Here is an 18,835-nt window from a genome sequence, read left to right as displayed (position 1 = left end):
CAGCGCCGGACAGGCGGGAGACTCAGGCAGCGCCGGACAGGCGGGAGACTCCGGCAGCGCCGGAGTGAAGGGCAATTCTGGCATCACCAGCGTGACAGGCGGCTCTGACCGATCCTGACTCGTGGCTAGGGTCCCCAGTCAGAGGTCGGCGGCAAGGGTCACTCCTGGCTGACTGACGGCTCTGGCAGCTCCTGGCTGACTGACGGCTCAGGACAGACGGGAGTCTCTGGCGGCTCAGGACAGACAGGAGGCTCTGGCGGCTCAGGACAGACGGGAGACTCTGGCGGCGCTGGGCAGGAGGAAGGCTCTGGCAGCGCTGGACAGGCGGGAGCACCTGTAGGGAGGAGACAAAGAGACAGACTGGTGCGGGGGACTGCCACTGGAGGGCTGGTGCGTGGAGGTGGCACCAGATAGACCGGACCGTGAAGGCGCACTGGAGCTCTTGAGCACCGAGCCTGCCCAACCTTACCTGGTTGAATGCTCCCCGTAGCCGAGGTGCGGCGAGGTGGAGTAGCCCGCACTGGGTTGTGCCGGCGAACCGGGGACACCATGCGTTTGGCTGGTGCCATGTACACCGGCCCGAGGAGACGCACTGGAGACCAGATGCACTGAGCTGGCTTCATGGCACCTGACTCGATGCCCACTCTAGCCCGGGCGATACGAGGCGCTGCAATGTACCGCACCGGGCTATGCACACGCACCGGGGACACCGTGCGCCTCACGGCATAACACGGTGCCTGCCCGGTCCCTCTCGCTCTCCGGTAAGCACGGGGAGTTGGCTCAGGTCTCCTACCTGACTTAGCCACACTCCCCGTGTGCCCCCCCCCCCAATATATTTTTGGGTCTGCCTCTTGGGCTTCCAGCCGCGCTGCTGTGCTGCCTCCTCATACCACCGCCTCTCGGCTTTCGCTGCCTCCAGCTCAGCCTTGGGGCGGCGATACTCTCCAGCCTGTGCCCAGGGTTCCTTGCCGTCCAGAATCTCCTCCCATGTCCAGGAGTCCTGAGATCGCTGCCGTTGCCCGTTACCACGCTGCTTGGTCCTTTGGTGGTGGGTGCTTCTGTAACGCTTGTCGTCTAGGGAAGGAGAGGAGGACCAAGGTGCAGCGTGGTAAGTGTTCATATTAAATAATTAAATTAAATTAAATAATTAAAATTAAAATTAAATATTTTAATGAACACTGAAAACAAAACAATAAACAAACAACGAACAGTACTGTAAGGTGCAACACAACACTTAACAGAAAATAACCACCCACAAAACACAATGGAAAACAGGCTACCTAAATATGGTTTTCAATCAGGGATAACGATTGACAGCTGCCTCTGAGAACCATACCAGGCCAAATACAGAAATAGAAAATCATAGACAAACTAACATAGACAACCCACCCAACTCACGCCCTGACCATACTAAAACAAAAGACAAAACAAAGGAACTAAGGTCAGAACGTGACACCTTGGCCTTAGGCCTACGTGTGCCTGCTAATGGAACGAGATATGCAATTTATGATATCATGATTCTGATAGCATCTTATTTAGGAATATTGTTGTCGTCAAATTTGATTTAAAACCAAGCTTATTAGAATGATTCACTGTCCATGGCTTTATGGTGAGAACGCATGGCTCGCTGTAATGCAATTTAGAAGCCGTCTGCTATTTTTGGAGAAGTGCAAATATGATCTGTAAGAAGGTTTCGAGATGTTTATAAAACATTTGGGAACAGTATAACGGTAAGTGGACATTCCCCCTTTCTCGTTATATTGGATATTGAGAATGTTGGATCTGCGTAAAACCCTCCATAGTCTACTTTGTCTTAATATTATATGCCAAAGTGGAGAAATGATGGTGCCTGTAGCTGTATTTAGACTATTCAAAACAAGTTGTTGTGTCATTTTATTCTAATTTGATTAGAATTATTCACTGTCTTTCAGTAGTGAATTTAATCTTACATATTGACAATGTATGCATAGCTCAGACATGTAATTTACTGTAAGGCTATACAGTGCCTTGCGAAAGTATTCGGCCCCCTTGAACTTTGCGACCTTTTTCCGCATTTCAGGCTTCAAACATAAAGATATAAAACTGTATTTTTTTGTGAAGAATCAACAACAAGTGGGACACAATCATGAAGTGGAACGACATTTATTGGATATTTCAAACTTTTTTAACAAATCAAAAACGGAAAAATTGGGCGTGCAAAATTATTCAGCCCCCTTAAGTTAATACTTTGTAGCGCCACTTTTTGCTGCGATTACAGCTGTAAGTCGCTTGGGGTATGTCTCTATCAGTTTTGCACATCGAGAGACTGAAATTTTTTCCCATTCCTCCTTGCAAAACAGCTCGAGCTCAGTGAGGTTGGATGGAGAGCATTTGTGAACAGCAGTTTTCAGTTCTTTCCACAGATTCTCGATTGGATTCAGGTCTGGACTTTGACTTGGCCATTCTAACACCTGGATATGTTTATTTTTGAACCATTCCATTGTAGATTTTGCTTTATGTTTTGGATCATTGTCTTGTTGGAAGACAAATCTCCGTCTCAGTCTCAGGTCTTTTGCAGACTCCATCAGGTTTTCTTCCAGAATGGTCCTGTATTTGGCTCCATCCATCTTCCCATCAATTTTAACCATCTTCCCTGTCCCTGCTGAAGAAAAGCAGGCCCAAACCATGATGCTGCCACCACCATGTTTGACAGTGGGGATGATGTGTGTTCAGGGTGATGAGCTGTGTTGCTTTTACGCCAAACATAATGTTTTGCATTGTTGCCAAAAAGACCAATTTTGGTTTCATCTGACCAGAGCACCTTCTTCCACATGTTTGCTGTGTCTCCCAGGTGGCTTGTGGCAAACTTTAAACAACACTTTTTATGGATATCTTTAAGAAATTGCTTTCTTCTTGCCACTCTTCCATAAGGGCCAGATTTGTGCAATATACGGCTGATTGTTGTCCTATGGACAGAGTCTCCCACCTCAGCTGTAGATCTCTGCAGTTCATCCAGAGTGATCATGGGCCTCTTGGCTGCATCTCTGATCAGTCTTCTCCTTGTATGAGCTGAAAGTTTAGAGGGACGAACAGGTCTTGGTAGATTTGCAGTGGTCTGATACTCCTTCCATTTCAATATTATCGCTTGTATCAGTGCTAATGCTATGTTTACAAATATATATTTTCATATTGAAGCCATGCAATTAGCCTACTTAGTACAATGTGGAAAACAAACATGTTCAACATATTTAGCAAATATGGGATAGGCCTACATTTTGTTATTTTGTTTCTATAGGCTATTTATAATCGACTAACATAAAAGTTGATAACCAAATACACCTAAACACAACTTGAAGCAACCACATATTTAGCCATGGAGCATGTTCTGATTGGCCAGTAAAGGGGTAAGCCAAGACACACCTACAACTAGTTTATTCATGAAAACCCAGCCCTTTTGCACCACCGCCAACTATTGCGCCCATAATTCCTGCTGTGAAAATAGCAAAAATATTTCTGAGACACACACGGACCTATAGCACCGTTGCGTAAGGTTTTACCGATTTGTGTAAGGTTTGTTAAAATAGAGCCCTTATTGTTCTTATTCATTAAGTTATTTAAAATGTTTGGAAGAATTGCGCTCATTATAGATTAACTGAGACTATTCATGTTTTAAATTATTCCCCTTATTGCAGAATTTCCATTGCTAATTGGTTATATTTCCTGCTGCTCATACAAAATATGCTGTAGCCATTAGTACAGTAGCCCAACGAATGAAGCTCAATGAGTACCTTTTCACTATGAGTTCTAGCTATGTTTCTTGAATGTTTTTGTCTCTTGGCTGAGCTATTGCTGTAAGGTAAGCATCTTCCTCAGGAGCAGAGGGATTTATTGAATCTTCTGAGGCAACACAAACGAAGCACCATTTAATTTTCTCCTGTTTATCTCCCCTCTTTGCCCTCCAACCTGGTTGAATCATTTATAAACAGACTTATTGCTTTTTACTGTGAAATCCAGCCTCTCTTGGCAGAGTCCCTCTCTGCTGTTTTTAGCCTGAGCTGATTCTGTGGCTGCTAAGAATAGCCAGGGTGATATTGCTATCGTTTTGCTGGAGCAGATGGTGGTTTTCCCGAGGACACAGGCTTCCAAGAGAGGAACACACTAATTATGAGAGGGCAAGATTACAGGAGAGGAACACACTATTTATGAGAGGGCAAGGTTACAGGAGAGGAACTAACTAATTATGAGAGGGCAAGGTTACAGGAGAGGAACTAACTAATTATGAGAGGGCAAGATTACAGGAGAGGAACTAACTAATTATGAGAGGGCAAGATTACAGGAGAGGAACTAACTAATTATGAGAGGGCAAGATTACAGGAGAGGAACTAACTAATTATGAGAGGGCAAGATTACAGGAGAAGAACACGCTAATTATGAGAGGAACTCACACTATTTATGAGAGGGAAAGATTACAGGAGAGGCACTCGCACTAATAATGAGAAGGCAAGATTACAGGAGAGGAACTCACACTAATAATGAGAAGGCAAGGTTACAGGAGAGGAACACACATCAATAATGAGAAGGCAAGATTACAGGAGAGGAACACTAATTATTAGAGGGCAAGATTACAGGAGAGGAACTCACTAATTATGAGAGTGTCAAAGCTCAGGAGAAGACCCAGATGCAGACAGTTTCGAAGTGTGTTACAAAAACAGGGGGGCAGGCAAACAACTGGTCAAGGGCAGGCAGAGGTCAGTAATCCAGAGCAGAGTCCGAAAGGTACAGAACAGCAGGCAGACTCGGGTTCAGGGCAGGCAGAGGTCAGTAATCCAGAGCAGAGTCCGAAAGGTACAGAACAGCAGGCAGGCTCGGGTTCAGGGCAGGCAGAGGTCAGTAATCCAGAGCAGAGTCCCTAAGGTACAGAACAGCAGGCAAACAACTGGTCAAGGGCAGGCAGAGGTCAGTAATCCAGAGCAGAGTCCGAAAGGTACAGAACAGCAGGCAGGCTCGGGTTCAGGGCAGGCAGAGGTCAGTAATCCAGAGCAGAGTCCGAAAGGTACAGAACAGCAGGCAGGCTCGGGTTCAGGGCAGGCAGAGGTCAGTAATCCAGAGCAGAGTCCGAAAGGTACAGAACAGCAGGCAGGCTCGGGTTCAGGGCAGGCAGAGGTCAGTAATCCAGAGCAGAGTCCCTAAGGTACAGAACAGCAGGCAGGCTCGGGTTCAGGGCAGGCAGAGGTCAGTAATCCAGAGCAGAGTCCGAAAGGTACAGAACAGCAGGCAGGCTCGGGTTCAGGGCAGGCAGAGGTCAGTAATCCAGAGCAGAGTCCGAAAGGTACAGAACAGCAGGCAGGCTCAGGTTCAGGGCAGGCAGAGGTCAGTAATCCAGAGCAGAATCCGAAAGGTACAGAACAGCAGGCAGGCTCGGGTTCAGGGCAGGCAGAGGTCAGTAATCCAGAGCAGAGTCCCTAAGGTACAGAACAGCAGGCAGGCTCGGGTTCAGGGCAGGCAGAGGTCAGTAATCCAGAGCAGAGTCCGAAAGGTACAGAACAGCAGGCAGGCTCGGGGTCAGGGCAGGCAGAGGTCAGTAATCCAGGGTGGTGTGACAAGGTGCAGAACAGCAGTCAGGGTCAGGGCAAACAGAATGGTCAAAACCGGGAAACAAGAGAACAGGAACTAGAGCAAGACAGGCACACGGGCAAAAACGCTGGTAGGCTTGATGAAACAAAACGAACTGGCAACAGACAAACAGAACACAGGTATAAATACACTGGATAATGGGGAAGATGGGTGACACCTGGATGGGTTGGGGAGACAAGCACAAGGACAGGTGAAACAGATCAGGGTGTGACAGAGAGGGTATGATTACAGGAGAGAAACACACTAGTAATGAGTGGGAAAGATTACAGGAAGTCAGACTAACATCACGAGCAGCAGAGGTCACGGAAGGGTTAGAGGAAACAGGGAGTGGTATGGTTGTAGAGTGGATGTGTGAGGGGTTAGCAGTGTAGGTTGGATGAATGCAAATGTTAAGGTGAATGCTAAGTAGACCTAGGTGCCTGTTAGAGTGAACTGTAGGGTGATGTTTTATGTCATGGAGAGATTGTAGGCTATCACATTAGTGATTTTTATTGGTTTACGCTTCTCTGTTAGAACTGATTGGATCTGTTGCTGCGTTTCAAGGATTTCTGCCTCAATCTCAACATTCCATGACTCTAAATCACGTGTCAAACTCATTCCACGGAGGGCCGAGTGTCTGCGGTTCTCGCTGCTTGCTTGTACTTGATTGATGAATGACGGTCAGTGATTAGTTAGAAACTCCCCTCAACTGGTTGTCTAAGTCTTAATTGGACACAAATTGAAAGGAGAAACCCCAAAAAACTGTGGACACTCTACCCTCAATGAAACGAGTTTGACAGCCCTGGTCTAAATGATAAGGATCTGTGTATGAAGTAGATAGGACCAGGGCTTTCTGATAAGACAGAGTTATATGGCAGCATAGTGAGTAATGGATTGGCCCAATTGAGCTCTATTCATCATACACCTTCAGGGTAGCTGCAATTCCAGATCTAATGAAAATACAGTTTTAGTGAGAGAGTGTAATGTATGTATTTTTCTTATAAATGGTGGAAAGGGACAGACCCATCCTTCTCACTGTCTTCTATTTCATGGTTATTAATGCCTTTTAAAGGAGCAATTTAGGCTACATAGTCGTGCTCGCCAGCCTCAAGGTGCTCTGCTGGAGAGAAGAGAGTACATATTCGCTTTTTCTAGGGTGCATACCTTTCTTCAATTTATCTCAATATTGTGTTCTTAACATAAAGGCAGTATGCTACAGAAGGATATATTTGGTGGGACATTTTGTTGGTTGAGGATGGTTTGCTCTTGTGTAGTTAATGACCTTGTGTAGGTTTGTTGTCCACGTCTGCTGATACTTCACCTCTAGTTAAACTTTAATTCTTAATCTTGATTCCTGTGTCCTTGGCTGTCCGGTTGTCAAGGCAACCATGCTGTCAGCAGGTTGGTTGCTAGTGCACTGTTAGTTAAATTGTTCCCTGGAGACATATTGGTTCACATTAGCTTATACTGTTCACATACGGCGCTGGCAGGCATTGGACAACAGAAAATGAATCTCGTGAATCAGTTAATAAGATGAACTGAAAGATTGTCACCAAACTTGTTGCATGTACTGAGGAACCTTAACTTGTAGCGTTATTCAGAGAGAATATGACAGAAGAAAATGATTGAGATAGTGATTGATAGACAGTGTCTTTCTTCCTACAGCACCGATGCTGCATAGACAGCAACGATGCTGCATAGACAGCAACAGTCTGTTGAGGTAGGGAGGGCATCAGAACAGGCATCAGGAGAGGGGGGGGGGGGGGGGGGGGGGTAGGTGGCAGCAGTGTTGTCTGGCTCTGATTTCCTTCCCCAGGGGGATTTCCCTGTGCCGTCTGCAGAGGAGTATCACATTACTGTTTGTTTGTGTGACAAGAGTCTGATACTGGAGTCTGGTCCTACTGGCACTGACTAGGTGTTCTTCACTATTTACCATTTTGTCTATGAATAATGGATTAGTATAATAAATAATCTCATCAATGATCAAATTTGTATGTATATTATTTTACATTTGTTATTTTATGGAGTCAAAAAAAGATATGGGGGTTTCTCTTTTAAAATACATATTTTCCTTCTGGTTCATGTTTTTTTAATGTAATGTACTCAAACACATTCATCATGATTGTTGCTGTCAATAAATCAACAGGTTTATCCATCACTGACAGTTTTCTGGCTAGGCTGCCATCACACACCGCATGAATGGAGCATCTACTGATGTCTGTCCTCACATACAGTCCCTCTGCTCCTGGCCCTGGCCTCTGCAAACCCAACAGCCCATTGAAACCTCTGCAAATCTGCTCTCATGCCACAGTCTCTCCATCTCCATCAGAAAGCTCTGCACGTCTGCTCTTGTTAGGGCCAGCTGGGACATAGACTGCCTGGGAATGAGAGTCAGCTGAGTAGAACTGAGCTCCCTCTCTCTCTTTCTGTCTTACTCTCTTGCGTGAGGGTTTCTCCATTTCTCCCACTCCTTATTTCTGTCTTCTTCCTTCCTCCCTCTGCTCCAGGCAGAGCTCCAAGCCCAGATTTACAGCCATGAGCTTCATACAGAAAGAGGCTTTGAGATGAAAGAGTCTGAGACAGTCAGACTGAGCACAGAGAGAGAGAAAGACATTCAGGGACTGAGAGAGCAAGGAAAGAGAACGAGAAAGAAAGACATGTCGATGTGCTGTGCAGTGTGTACTGTCATGTCTGCTTTGTACTGTCAGGACATTTCTCCTGATAGGAATGGTCCTTTTAACCTCATTTGTACGATTGGACCGTTTACAATGGCAAGGCTTGGTTTGTAAGGCTACCACTTCTCCTCTGTACTGTGTTTATGGTCACGGTCACAGCAGACTTCACTGTGTTGAGCGGTACTGAGCGTGGTCGCCTCCCTTTCCTCAGTCCATTGGTGGAGTGATGATCCCTGACCCTGTGTGGCTGATGCTAGTAACACAGTAATGTCTGCTGCTCGGCCAGGCCCCAGTAATGATGCCATTAATCACATGTATTTATAGAACACCAGGGCACCTTTCATAAACAAGGGAAGGAGGTTGGCACCTGGAGCTACCAATGACCCACTGTGGGGTCTATAACCTATTGAGTTTCAGATTGAACACTATTAGACAGAGACATTATCAGATGAGCTTCTTGTGCTTGATGTTACCGATGCTGTATGTTGAGTGTACTACTACTTCATGAAATACACTTATAAACATTACTGTGACCTTTGACTTAGGAATAGGGCTGAAAATGGCTAATGACAAAGGAACAAACACTGTGTATTACTACAAGAGTAGTACATGATAACCCCTTTTGTAATGAAAGAGAAATATAGGCAATATCAGGTTTTTTGAGTGCTAAAGCTGGAGTCACTCTGCAACTGAATTACACACCCTGGCCTGAGTAAGAGTGGGCATGCCCTGTTTTAACCAGAAAGAGCCAAAGAATATATACATATTTCATCTGAATTCCATGAGTTTCTTTCAACAGCATTGTGTGCTATTTCCTGTCGTATTGCCTAATTCCCTGTTATATCTCCTATTCTGTTTCTCCAGCCTCGGCCTTCATCCTGAGAGGTCTCTGGTGGCAACAGGTCAGGTAGGGAAGGAACCCTACATCTGTGTGTGGGACACCTTCAGCGTACAGACCATCTCTGTCCTCAAGGACGGACACACCCATGGAGTGGCCTGCCTGGCCTTCAGCGCAGATGGACAGGTGAGACACACACACACCACCTCACACACTCCTGCATGCACCTGTCTCTCATTCACCTCTTGTCTTAGTGGATGGTTTCCTGTCCTATCACCCTGTTACCAAGGAAAACCTGTTGGATATTCTGAGTCTCACTGAAAAACAACAATACTTTGTCATGCAGGAATGTGAGTGCTCCATCATACTGGGGGGTTGGAACCGGTTCATGGAACAGAACTGAAAACTGGAAAAGAATGAAATATAAAAAGAGTATCACATAGCCTATTGCCGTGGGAATGGGATTATGGTGGTGGGTTACTGAGAGAAGTGAAGCCTGCTGGGTAACTGTGCAGACTGGCGATGATGTACAGCCCTCTCATTAATCATGTTTACTGGGAGGAATGCTGGGACAGCACCATTCTCCTATGACCTTTAGATTGATGGATGGGGCTCTATGAGAGTCTCCTACAGCAGCAACAGCCTATTGACTTCCCCCTACAAGACCAGTAAGTTACACCCAGGGATGGAGAGAGGGGATGGAGAAAGAGGACAGAGGGAGGGGACTGAGGGAGGGGACGGAGGGAGGGGATCCATGGAGGGGACGGAGAGAGGGGATCCATGGAGGGGACAGAGGGAGGGGATCCATGGAGGGGACAGAGGGAGGGGATCCATGGAGGGGACAGAGGGAGGGGATCCATGGAGGGGACGGAGGGAGGGGATCCATGGAGGGGACAGAGGGAGGGGATCCATGGAGGGGACAGAGGGAGGGGATCCATGGAGGGGACGGAGGGAGGGGATCCATGGAGGGGACAGAGGGAGGGGATCCATGGAGGGGACAGAGGGAGGGGATCCATGGAGGGGACAGAGGGAGGGGATGCATGGAGGGGACGGAGGGAGGGGATCCATGGAGGGGACAGAGGGAGGGGATGGAGGGAGGGGATGCATGGAGGGGACGGAGGGAGGGGACAGAGGGAAGGTATGGTTGCTGTTGTCGTTGCCTTCATTGTGGTTTTAGAGTTGACAAATGCAATGTCACGTCAGAGGAGGCTGCGGTGGGGGAAGAATGTGTCTCGCTGCTCCCTAAGTAATTGGGTGTCTGGAGCGAGGGAGGGGATAGCTTGGTGAGGAGAGCCAAGGCTAATGCAGCCGAGTATCTGGAGGGGGGGGGAGGGTTTGTGATGAAAGTCGGCTGCATTAACCCTAGCTCTCCTCACCAACCCTCTCTCTCTCTCTCCTCTCTCCTCTCTTCTTCCAGATACTCGGTAGCATTATCCCTGGCTCTCCTCACCACCCCCCCCTCTCTCTCTCCTCTCTTCTTCCAGATACTCAGTAGCATTAGTCCTGGCTCTCCTCACCAACCCTAATGCTACCGAGTATCTGGACCAGGGAGGGGCAGCAAGCAAAGTTTACCTCAGACCCTTGGTCAATCATAAAGACATTTTGGCCTTGTTATCATATAGCTCCATTCTAAAATGCATTAGATGGCTGTTTTCTTGGAACCCCTGTGTGCACAGTGAGTAAACAACTCTGGGTGTAATATAAGGCAAATGGATGTCTTTTTGGGTTGGGATTTAAATGGATTTGTGGATGAATGGTTGTGGTAAACCACAAAAATGACAGAACAGGTTTTCCTAAGGAAACGAGAACATATTCTCTCCCACTGAAATGTTTTGATTCATAGACACCCATTACCTTTCACTGCCATTCAGTTAGGCACTTTAGGTCAACCTACATTTGGCATTCATCTACTCTCTTTTATACAATTTGTAGAAATGCCTTATATTGGAGCATCACATCTGAAATATCCCTGACATTTAAGTCTAATAAATGTTTTTATCTAGTCATCCCACAAATCCCTGTAAAATGTTGTGTGCAGGGAGACAGTTGGCAGAAATGTTCCTAAATGCCTTGCTCCTTTGTCTCATAAGATGGGTAATTAACAATTAACTTCCTAAATGGTAATTTCCACCAGACTAATTGGAAACAATTTGCATTCCTTTCTACGGTGAGCGTGATAAAATACAGCTAATGTTTTTAGTAGTGCTGTTCAAGGTCTTACTCTATTAGCTGCAAATTGCTATGCTGCCTGTGAACTGTGTCTCTGCAGCTGTCACATGGGAAAATGATGTCATATTTCCCCTCCCAATGGGCACAAACTGATCCACGCTCTATAAAGCATGTACAGTGCAAGTATTCAGACCCCTTCCATTTTTCCACATTTTGTTATGTTACAGCCTTCTTCTAAAATGGATTCAATATTTTTTTCCCCCTAATCAATCTACTCACAATACCCTTTAACAACATCACAATACCCTATAACAACATCACAATACCCTATAACAACATCACAATACCCTATAACAACATCACAATACCCTATAACAACATCACAATACCCTATAACAACATCACAATACCCTATAACAACATCACAATACCCTATAACAACATCACAATACCCTATAACAACATCACAATACCCTATAACAACATCACAATACCCTATAACAACATCACAATACCCTATAACAACATCACAATACCCCATAACAACAAAGTGAACAGCTTTTTATACATTTTTGCAAATGTATAAAAAAACAAAACCATAAATACCTTATTTAAGTATTCAGACCCTTTGCTATGAGACTCAAAGTTGACCTGAGGTGCATCCTGCTTCTATTGATCATCCTTGAGATGTTTCTACAACTTGATTGGAGTCCACCTGTGTTAAATTCAATTGATTAGACATGATCTGGAAAGGCACACACCTGTCTATGTAAGGTCCCACAGTCAACAGTGCATGTCAGAGCAAAAACCAAGCCATGAGGTTGAAGGATTTGTTCGTAGAGCTCCGAGACAGGATTGTGTCGGGGCACAGATCTGTGGAAGGGTACCACATTTTTTTGCAGAATTGAAGGTCCCCAAGAACACAGTGGCCTCCATCATTCTTCAATGGAAGACGTTTGGAACCACCAAGAATCTTCCTATAGCTGGCCAACCAGCCAAACTGAGCAATCAGGGGAGAAAGGCATTGGTCAGGGAGGTGACCAAGAACCTGATGGTCACTCTGAGAGAGCTCCAGAGTTCCTCTGTGGAGATGGGAGAAACTTCCAAAAGAACAACCATCTCTGCAGCACTCCACCAATCAGGCCTTTATGGTAGAGTGGCCAGACAGAAGCTACTCCTCAGTAAAAGGCACATGACAGTCCACTTGGAGTTTACCAAAAGGCAGCTAAAGACTCTGATGACTCTGATGAAAGGTCTGATGAAACCAATATTGAACTCTTTGGCCTGAATGCCAAGCGTCACGTCTGGAGGAAACCTGGCACCATCCCAACAGTGAAGCATGGTGGTGGCAGCATCATGCTGTGGGGTTGTTTTTCAGCAGCAGGAACTGGGAGACTAGTCAGGAGCTCTGTGCTCCAGAGTGCTCAGGACCTCAGACTGGGGCGAATGTTCACCTTCCAACAGGACAACGTCATTGAAAATAAGAATTTGTTCTTAACTGCCTAAATTAAATTAAATTTAAAAAAATTTAATTAAATAAAAATAAACATAGACACATATAGGCCTAGGGTTTCAATTCAACTAAACATAGACACATATAAGCCTAGGGTTTCAATTCAACTAAACATAGACACATATAGGCCTAGGGTTTCAATTCAACTAAACATAGACACATATACATCTAGGGGTTCAAGTTCTGGTTGATTTCAGTTAATAAGTTAATAATTTATATGTTGGATTCATGTCTCCATCTCAACCAACAATCTAAGTTAAAGAATAGGATTAAATCAAATCAAACCAAACTGTAAAGTGCATTTAAAGTTTGAATTAGTCCTATTCTTTAACTTAGATTTTTGGTTGAAATCAAGATGCGAATCCAAAATATAAATTATTCATTTGTAGACCAACTGGAATTAAAGCCAGACTCAGTGGCACAGATGGAGCTATCCAAGCAGAAAAAAAATCCTTCAAATGTTGTTATTTGATAGCGTTGACAACCAAACACAATTCAATATCACATTCACAATACGGTAAATTGCCTATTAACTTGTCAACAAGTTAAGAAAGGACATGTTGGATTCACGTCTCCATTATAACCAAACACTTTTTGTTAAATAAATAAAAGAATAAGATTAAGCCAGTGGCTTAGCTCTACGTATCCAAACAGTAGACACATCTCTTTTAAATGTTGATATTTGTTCACATTGTCAACCAAACACAACTCAATATTACTTTCGTAATATAGTAAATAGTGTAAAGGCTATCTTAATGTAGTGAGTAACATCCATGGCCACATGTTGAGGTTACTGTAACTAGAAGTCTTCTAGAATCACATAAAGCATGTTCCAGATAGCATGCATATGTCATCGCAGGTCTGTGGAGATCTTCACAATTGCTGTAATAGTCTGCTCAGAATCTTGAACAGCATTGATCACTTGCACCATGTACATTTAATGTAATCTCAACTGCAATCCATGTCATGTGGTTGTGCTATAAGTTGAAGCACAGTGATAACACATGCAGTTGTTTGTATAAATAAACAAAATATCAGACATTGATTTTCATTTGGAATTTGGTCGTGCTTTTAGATGGTTGAAAGCGTAGTGATAACACATTGGGAATTCAACAAACTTCTGGCGGTCTTTTTGAGTGGGTGAAAATAGGATGAAATCTCATTGATCAACGTATCTACCAAATATTACCCTAATATCCATGTTGAAATGATGCAGTACCATATACAGAACCAGTCCAAAGTTTGGACACCTACTCATTCCAGGGTTTTTATTTATTTTTACTATGTTCTACATTGTAGAAGAATAGTCAAGATATCAAAACTATAAAATAACACATATGGAATCATGTACAGTAGTAACCAAACAAGTGTTAAACAAAAAAATATATATTTTATATTTTAGCTTCTTCAAAGTAGCCACCCTTGATGACAGCTTTGCACACTCTTGGCATTCTCTCAACCAGCTTCATGAGGAATGCTTTTCCAACAGTCTTGAAGGAGTTCCCACATATGCTGAGCACTTGTTGGCTGCTTTTCCTTCACTCTGCGGTCCAACTCATCCCAAACCATCTCAATTGGGTCCTTCACTCTGCGGTCCAACTCATCCCAAACCATCTCAATTGGGTTAAGGTTGTGTGATTGTGGAGGCCAAGTTATTTAATGCATCACTCTCCTTATTGGTCAAATAGCCCTTACACAGCCTGAATGTGTGTTTTAGGTCATTGTTCTGTTGAAAAACAAATGATATTCCCACAAAGCACAAACTAGATGGGATGATGTATTGCTGCAGAATGCTGTGGGAGCCTGCAGGATAAGTGTTCCTTGAATTCTAAATAAATCACTGACAGTGTCACCAGCAAAACACCATCACACCTCCTCCTCCATGCTTCATGGTGGGAACCACACATGCTGAGATCATCCGTTCACCTACTCTGCGTCTCACAAAGACACGGCTGTTGGAACCGAAGATGTCAAATTTGGACTCATCAAACCAAAGGACAGATTTCCAAAGTCCATTGCTCGTGTTTCTTGGCCCAAGCAAGTCTCTTCTTATTATTGGTGTCCTTTACTAGTGGTTTCTTTGCAGCAATTCGATCATGAAGTCCTGATTCACAGTCTCCTCTGAACAGTTGATATTGAGATGTGTCTGTTACTTGAACTCTGTGAAGCATTTATTTGGGCTGCAATCTTCGGTGCAGTTAACTCCTCTGCAGCAGAGGTAACTGTGGGTCTTCCTTTCCTGTGGCGGTCCTCATAAGAGCCATTTTGTCATAGCTCTTGATAGTTTTTGCGACTGCACTTGAAGAAATGTTCAAACTTCTTGAAATGTTCCACATTGACTGACCTTCATGTCTTAAAGTAATGATGGACTGTCATTTCTCTTTGCTTATTTGAGCTGTTCTTGCCATAATATGGACTTGGTCTTTTATCAAATAGGGCTATATTCTATATACCCCCCTACCTTGTCACAACACAACTGATTGGCTCAAATGCATTAACAAATTCCACAAATGCACTTTTAACAAGGCACACCTGTTCATTGAAATGCAAAGGGTGGCTACTTTGAAGAATCTCAAATATAAAATAGAACACTTTTTTTGGTTACTACATGATTCCATATGTCTTATTTCATTGTTTTAATGTCTTCACTATTATTGTAGAATGTAGAAAATATTAAAAATAAAGAAAAACCCTTGACTGAGGAGGTGTGCCCAAACGTTTGACTGGTACTGTCAATTAATTGATTATGAAAATATAAAGAAAAAAATCCTCCATTTACAGTATATTCATGAATATGTCTTAAGCTTTCTCCATTGAATAGAAACAGCCTCCCTCCTTTCTTTTGCAGATTAATGAATAGGTCCCCCTTTCTCTCCTTTTCAGCGGCTGGCCTCTGTGGGGCTGGATGGCAAAAATACAGTGTGTGTTTGGGACTGGAAGAAAGGAAAGATTCTGGCCACTGCGACAGGACATTCAGACAGGGTAGGCTGTTGTGTGTGCTGTGCACATGTTTGCATTTTCGTATGTGTGTTGTGTATTGATTAAGTGTGTATGTGAGTATACAATGTGTTTGCGTCTTGGCTTTCTGTGTGATTGAGAGGAAATGTTTGTGTGTTATTGGCTTGGCTGTCTTTCAGATCTTCGATATATCCTGGGATCCTTTTCAGCAGAACCGGCTGGTGAGCTGTGGGGTAAAGCACATCAAGGTGAGCTTCAGAGTAACAACACAGTCTGCTCAGTCAGTCCATGCGCAACCTTTGAGACAAGTTCAAAAATAACTTATGGGGAGCTATCAATCTTGGGATGGGTTACCCTTACCCAATGCAGCCAGCAGCAGTCTATTTTCAAGTTCTACAACAGGGATTCCCATCTCTTTTTGACATTTGACTGTCCAATTTGTTTTACTTTAGAAGGTCATAGGTCAGCTTCTGAATGTCATTGAGACAAAACAATGTTCATCAGAGTTGCCTCTTCCTCTGCATTTTACTGATTGTTTCTAGACCAAAGCATTGCAGAGTTAAATACAATGAAACAATCAAGGACGGTTCCCCCACAGGGGGGGCGACCCCTAGGTTGGGAACCCCTGTTCATCAACATGTACGTTTATACGGTTGTTGTTAAAAGTGGAGGAGTAAGTATGTGCTCTCAGATATCCTAGCAGCAGAATGAGAAAGTGGTGTTAGAGGGACTGGAACATATTGTTTTCATTGGGTCAAAAGCAGTATTCTGGTCTGTCATTCCCCTCTGGAAGGGCTGTCTCCTAGTGTACCCACACTCACATTCACACACAGATGCAACTCTGAACTTACTGAAGAGCCCTCAGTTTACAATAAATATGTACATGGAATATCCTCACAAAGAGTAGCAATGGATAATCACATTTGTAGTTGTTTTGCTTACACTCTTAGAAAAAAAAGATGCTGTCTAGAACCTAAAAGGGTTCGTATGGCAGTCCCCATAGGAGAACCTTTTGAAAAACCCTTTTTGGTTTCAGGTAGAACCCCTTTGGTTTCAGGTAGAACCCTTTTTAGTTCCATGTAGAACCCTTTTCACAGAGGTTCCTACATGGAACCCAAGAGTTCTACCTGGAACCAAAAAAGGTTCTCCTATGGGGACAGCCGAAGAACCCTTTTGGAACCCTTTTTTTTACCATCTCCAGTTATGGTATGAGACATACATCTTTGAATTAACCGCTGTGAGCTTTATTAGAAACAAGCACCATGCTATCTGCCCTGAGAAGATCAGGCTGGCTAGCAAATGAACAGTTGTGATTGAAGCAACGCATCTCCAAACGCTGATCTTGTTCTCTCCCTCTTCACTCTATCCTTTCCTGTCATTTTCCACCTTCTCTCTTTCTCATATTCTGTTTTATCTACCTCTCTCTCTCTATCTCTCCTCCATCTTCTGTTTTATCCACCTCTCTCTCTACCCCTCCTCCACCTTCTGTTTTATCCACCTCTCTCCTCCATCTTCTGTTTTATCCACCTCTCTCTCCTCCATCTTCTGTTTTATCCACCTCTCTCTCCTCCATCTTCTGTTTTATCCACCTCTCTCTCTACCTCTCCTCCATCTTCTGTTTTATCCACCTCTCTCTCTATCTATCCTCCATCTTCTGTTTTATCCACCTCTCTCTCTATCTCTCCCCATCTTATGTTTTATCCACCTCTCTCTCTCTCTCTCCTACATCTTCTGTTTTATCCATCTCTCTCTCTACCCCTCCTCCATCTTCTGTTTTATCCACCTCTCTCTCTACCCCTCCTCCATCTTCTGTTTTATCCACCTCTCTCTCTACCTCTCCTCCATCTTCTGTTTTATCCACCTCTCTCTCTCTCCTCCATCTTCTGTTTTATCCTCCTCTCTCTACCATCTTCTGTTTTATCCACCTCTCTCTCTACCTCTCCTCCATCTTCTGTTTTATCCACCTCTCTCTCTCTCTCTCCTCCATCTTCTGTTTTATCCACCTTTCTCTCTACCTCTCCTCAATATTCTGTTTTATCCACCTCTCTCTCTCTCCTCCATCTTCTGTTTTATCCACCTCTCTCTCTACCTCTCCTCCATCTTCTGTTTATCCACCTCTCTCTCTCCTCCATCTTCTGTTTTATCCACCTCTCTCTCCTCCATCTTCTGTTTTATCCATCTCTCTCTACCTCTCCTCCATCTTCTGTTTTATCCACCTCTCTATCTACCCCTCCTCCATCTTCTGTTTTATCCATCTCTTTCTACCTCTCCTCCATCTTCTGTTTTATCCACCTCTCTCTACCTCTCCTCCATCTTCTGTTTTATCCACCTCTCTCTACCTCTCCTCCATCTACTGTTTTATCCACCTCTCTCTACCTCTCCTCCATCTTCTGTTTTATCCACCTCTCTCTCTACCTCTCCTCCATCTTCTGTTTTATCCACCTCTCTCTCTCTCTCTCTCCTCCATCTTCTGTTTTATCCACCTTTCTCTCTACCTCTCCTCAATATTCTGTTTTATCCACCTCTCTCTCTCTCCTCCATCTTCTGTTTTATCCACCTCTCTCTCTACCTCTCCTCCATCTTCTGTTTTATCCACCTCTCTCTCTACCCCTCCTCCACCTTCTGTTTTATCCACCTTTCTCTCTCTCCTCCATCTTCTGTTTTATCCACCTCTCTCTCTACCCCTCCTCCACCTTCTGTTTTATCCACCTCTCTCTACCTCTCCTCCATCTTCTGTTTTATCCACCTCTCTCTACCTCTCCTCCATCTTCTGTTTTATCCACCTCTCTCTACCTCTCCTACACCTTCTGTTTTATCCACCTCTCTCTACCTCTCCTCCATCTTCTGTTTTATCCACCTCTCTCTACCTCTCCTCCATCTTCTGTTTTATCCACCTCTTTCTACCGCTCCTCCACCTTCTGTTTTATCCACCTCTCTCTACCTCTCCTCCATCTTCTGTTTTATCCATCTCTCATCTACCTCTCCTCCATCTTCTGTTTTATCCACCTCTCTCTACCTCTCCTCCATCTTCTGTTTTATCCACCTCTCCCTACCTCTCCTCCATCTTCTGTTTTATCCACCTCTCTATAC

General features: G+C 44.3%; 1 protein-coding gene across 5 annotated transcripts in view; it reads left to right on the top strand.

The window, feature by feature from the left end:
• The window catches only part of LOC109890025 (echinoderm microtubule-associated protein-like 6), a 103,373-nt gene that overhangs the window by 23,907 nt on the left and 60,631 nt on the right, over window positions 1-18,835 (top strand). For all 5 annotated transcript variants that reach the window (XM_031823688.1, XM_031823692.1, XM_031823691.1 and 2 more), the window contains 3 exons: window positions 9,132-9,291; window positions 15,671-15,769; window positions 15,925-15,993. In XM_031823688.1, the coding sequence (XP_031679548.1) occupies window positions 9,132-9,291; window positions 15,671-15,769; window positions 15,925-15,993 (328 nt within the window). The remainder of the gene's footprint in view (window positions 1-9,131; window positions 9,292-15,670; window positions 15,770-15,924; window positions 15,994-18,835) is intronic.

Source organism: Oncorhynchus kisutch, linkage group LG4 (assembly GCF_002021735.2).
Source record: "Oncorhynchus kisutch isolate 150728-3 linkage group LG4, Okis_V2, whole genome shotgun sequence".
NCBI classification, from domain to species: domain Eukaryota; kingdom Metazoa; phylum Chordata; class Actinopteri; order Salmoniformes; family Salmonidae; genus Oncorhynchus; species Oncorhynchus kisutch.
This window is presented reverse-complemented; position numbering and strand designations above follow the sequence as displayed.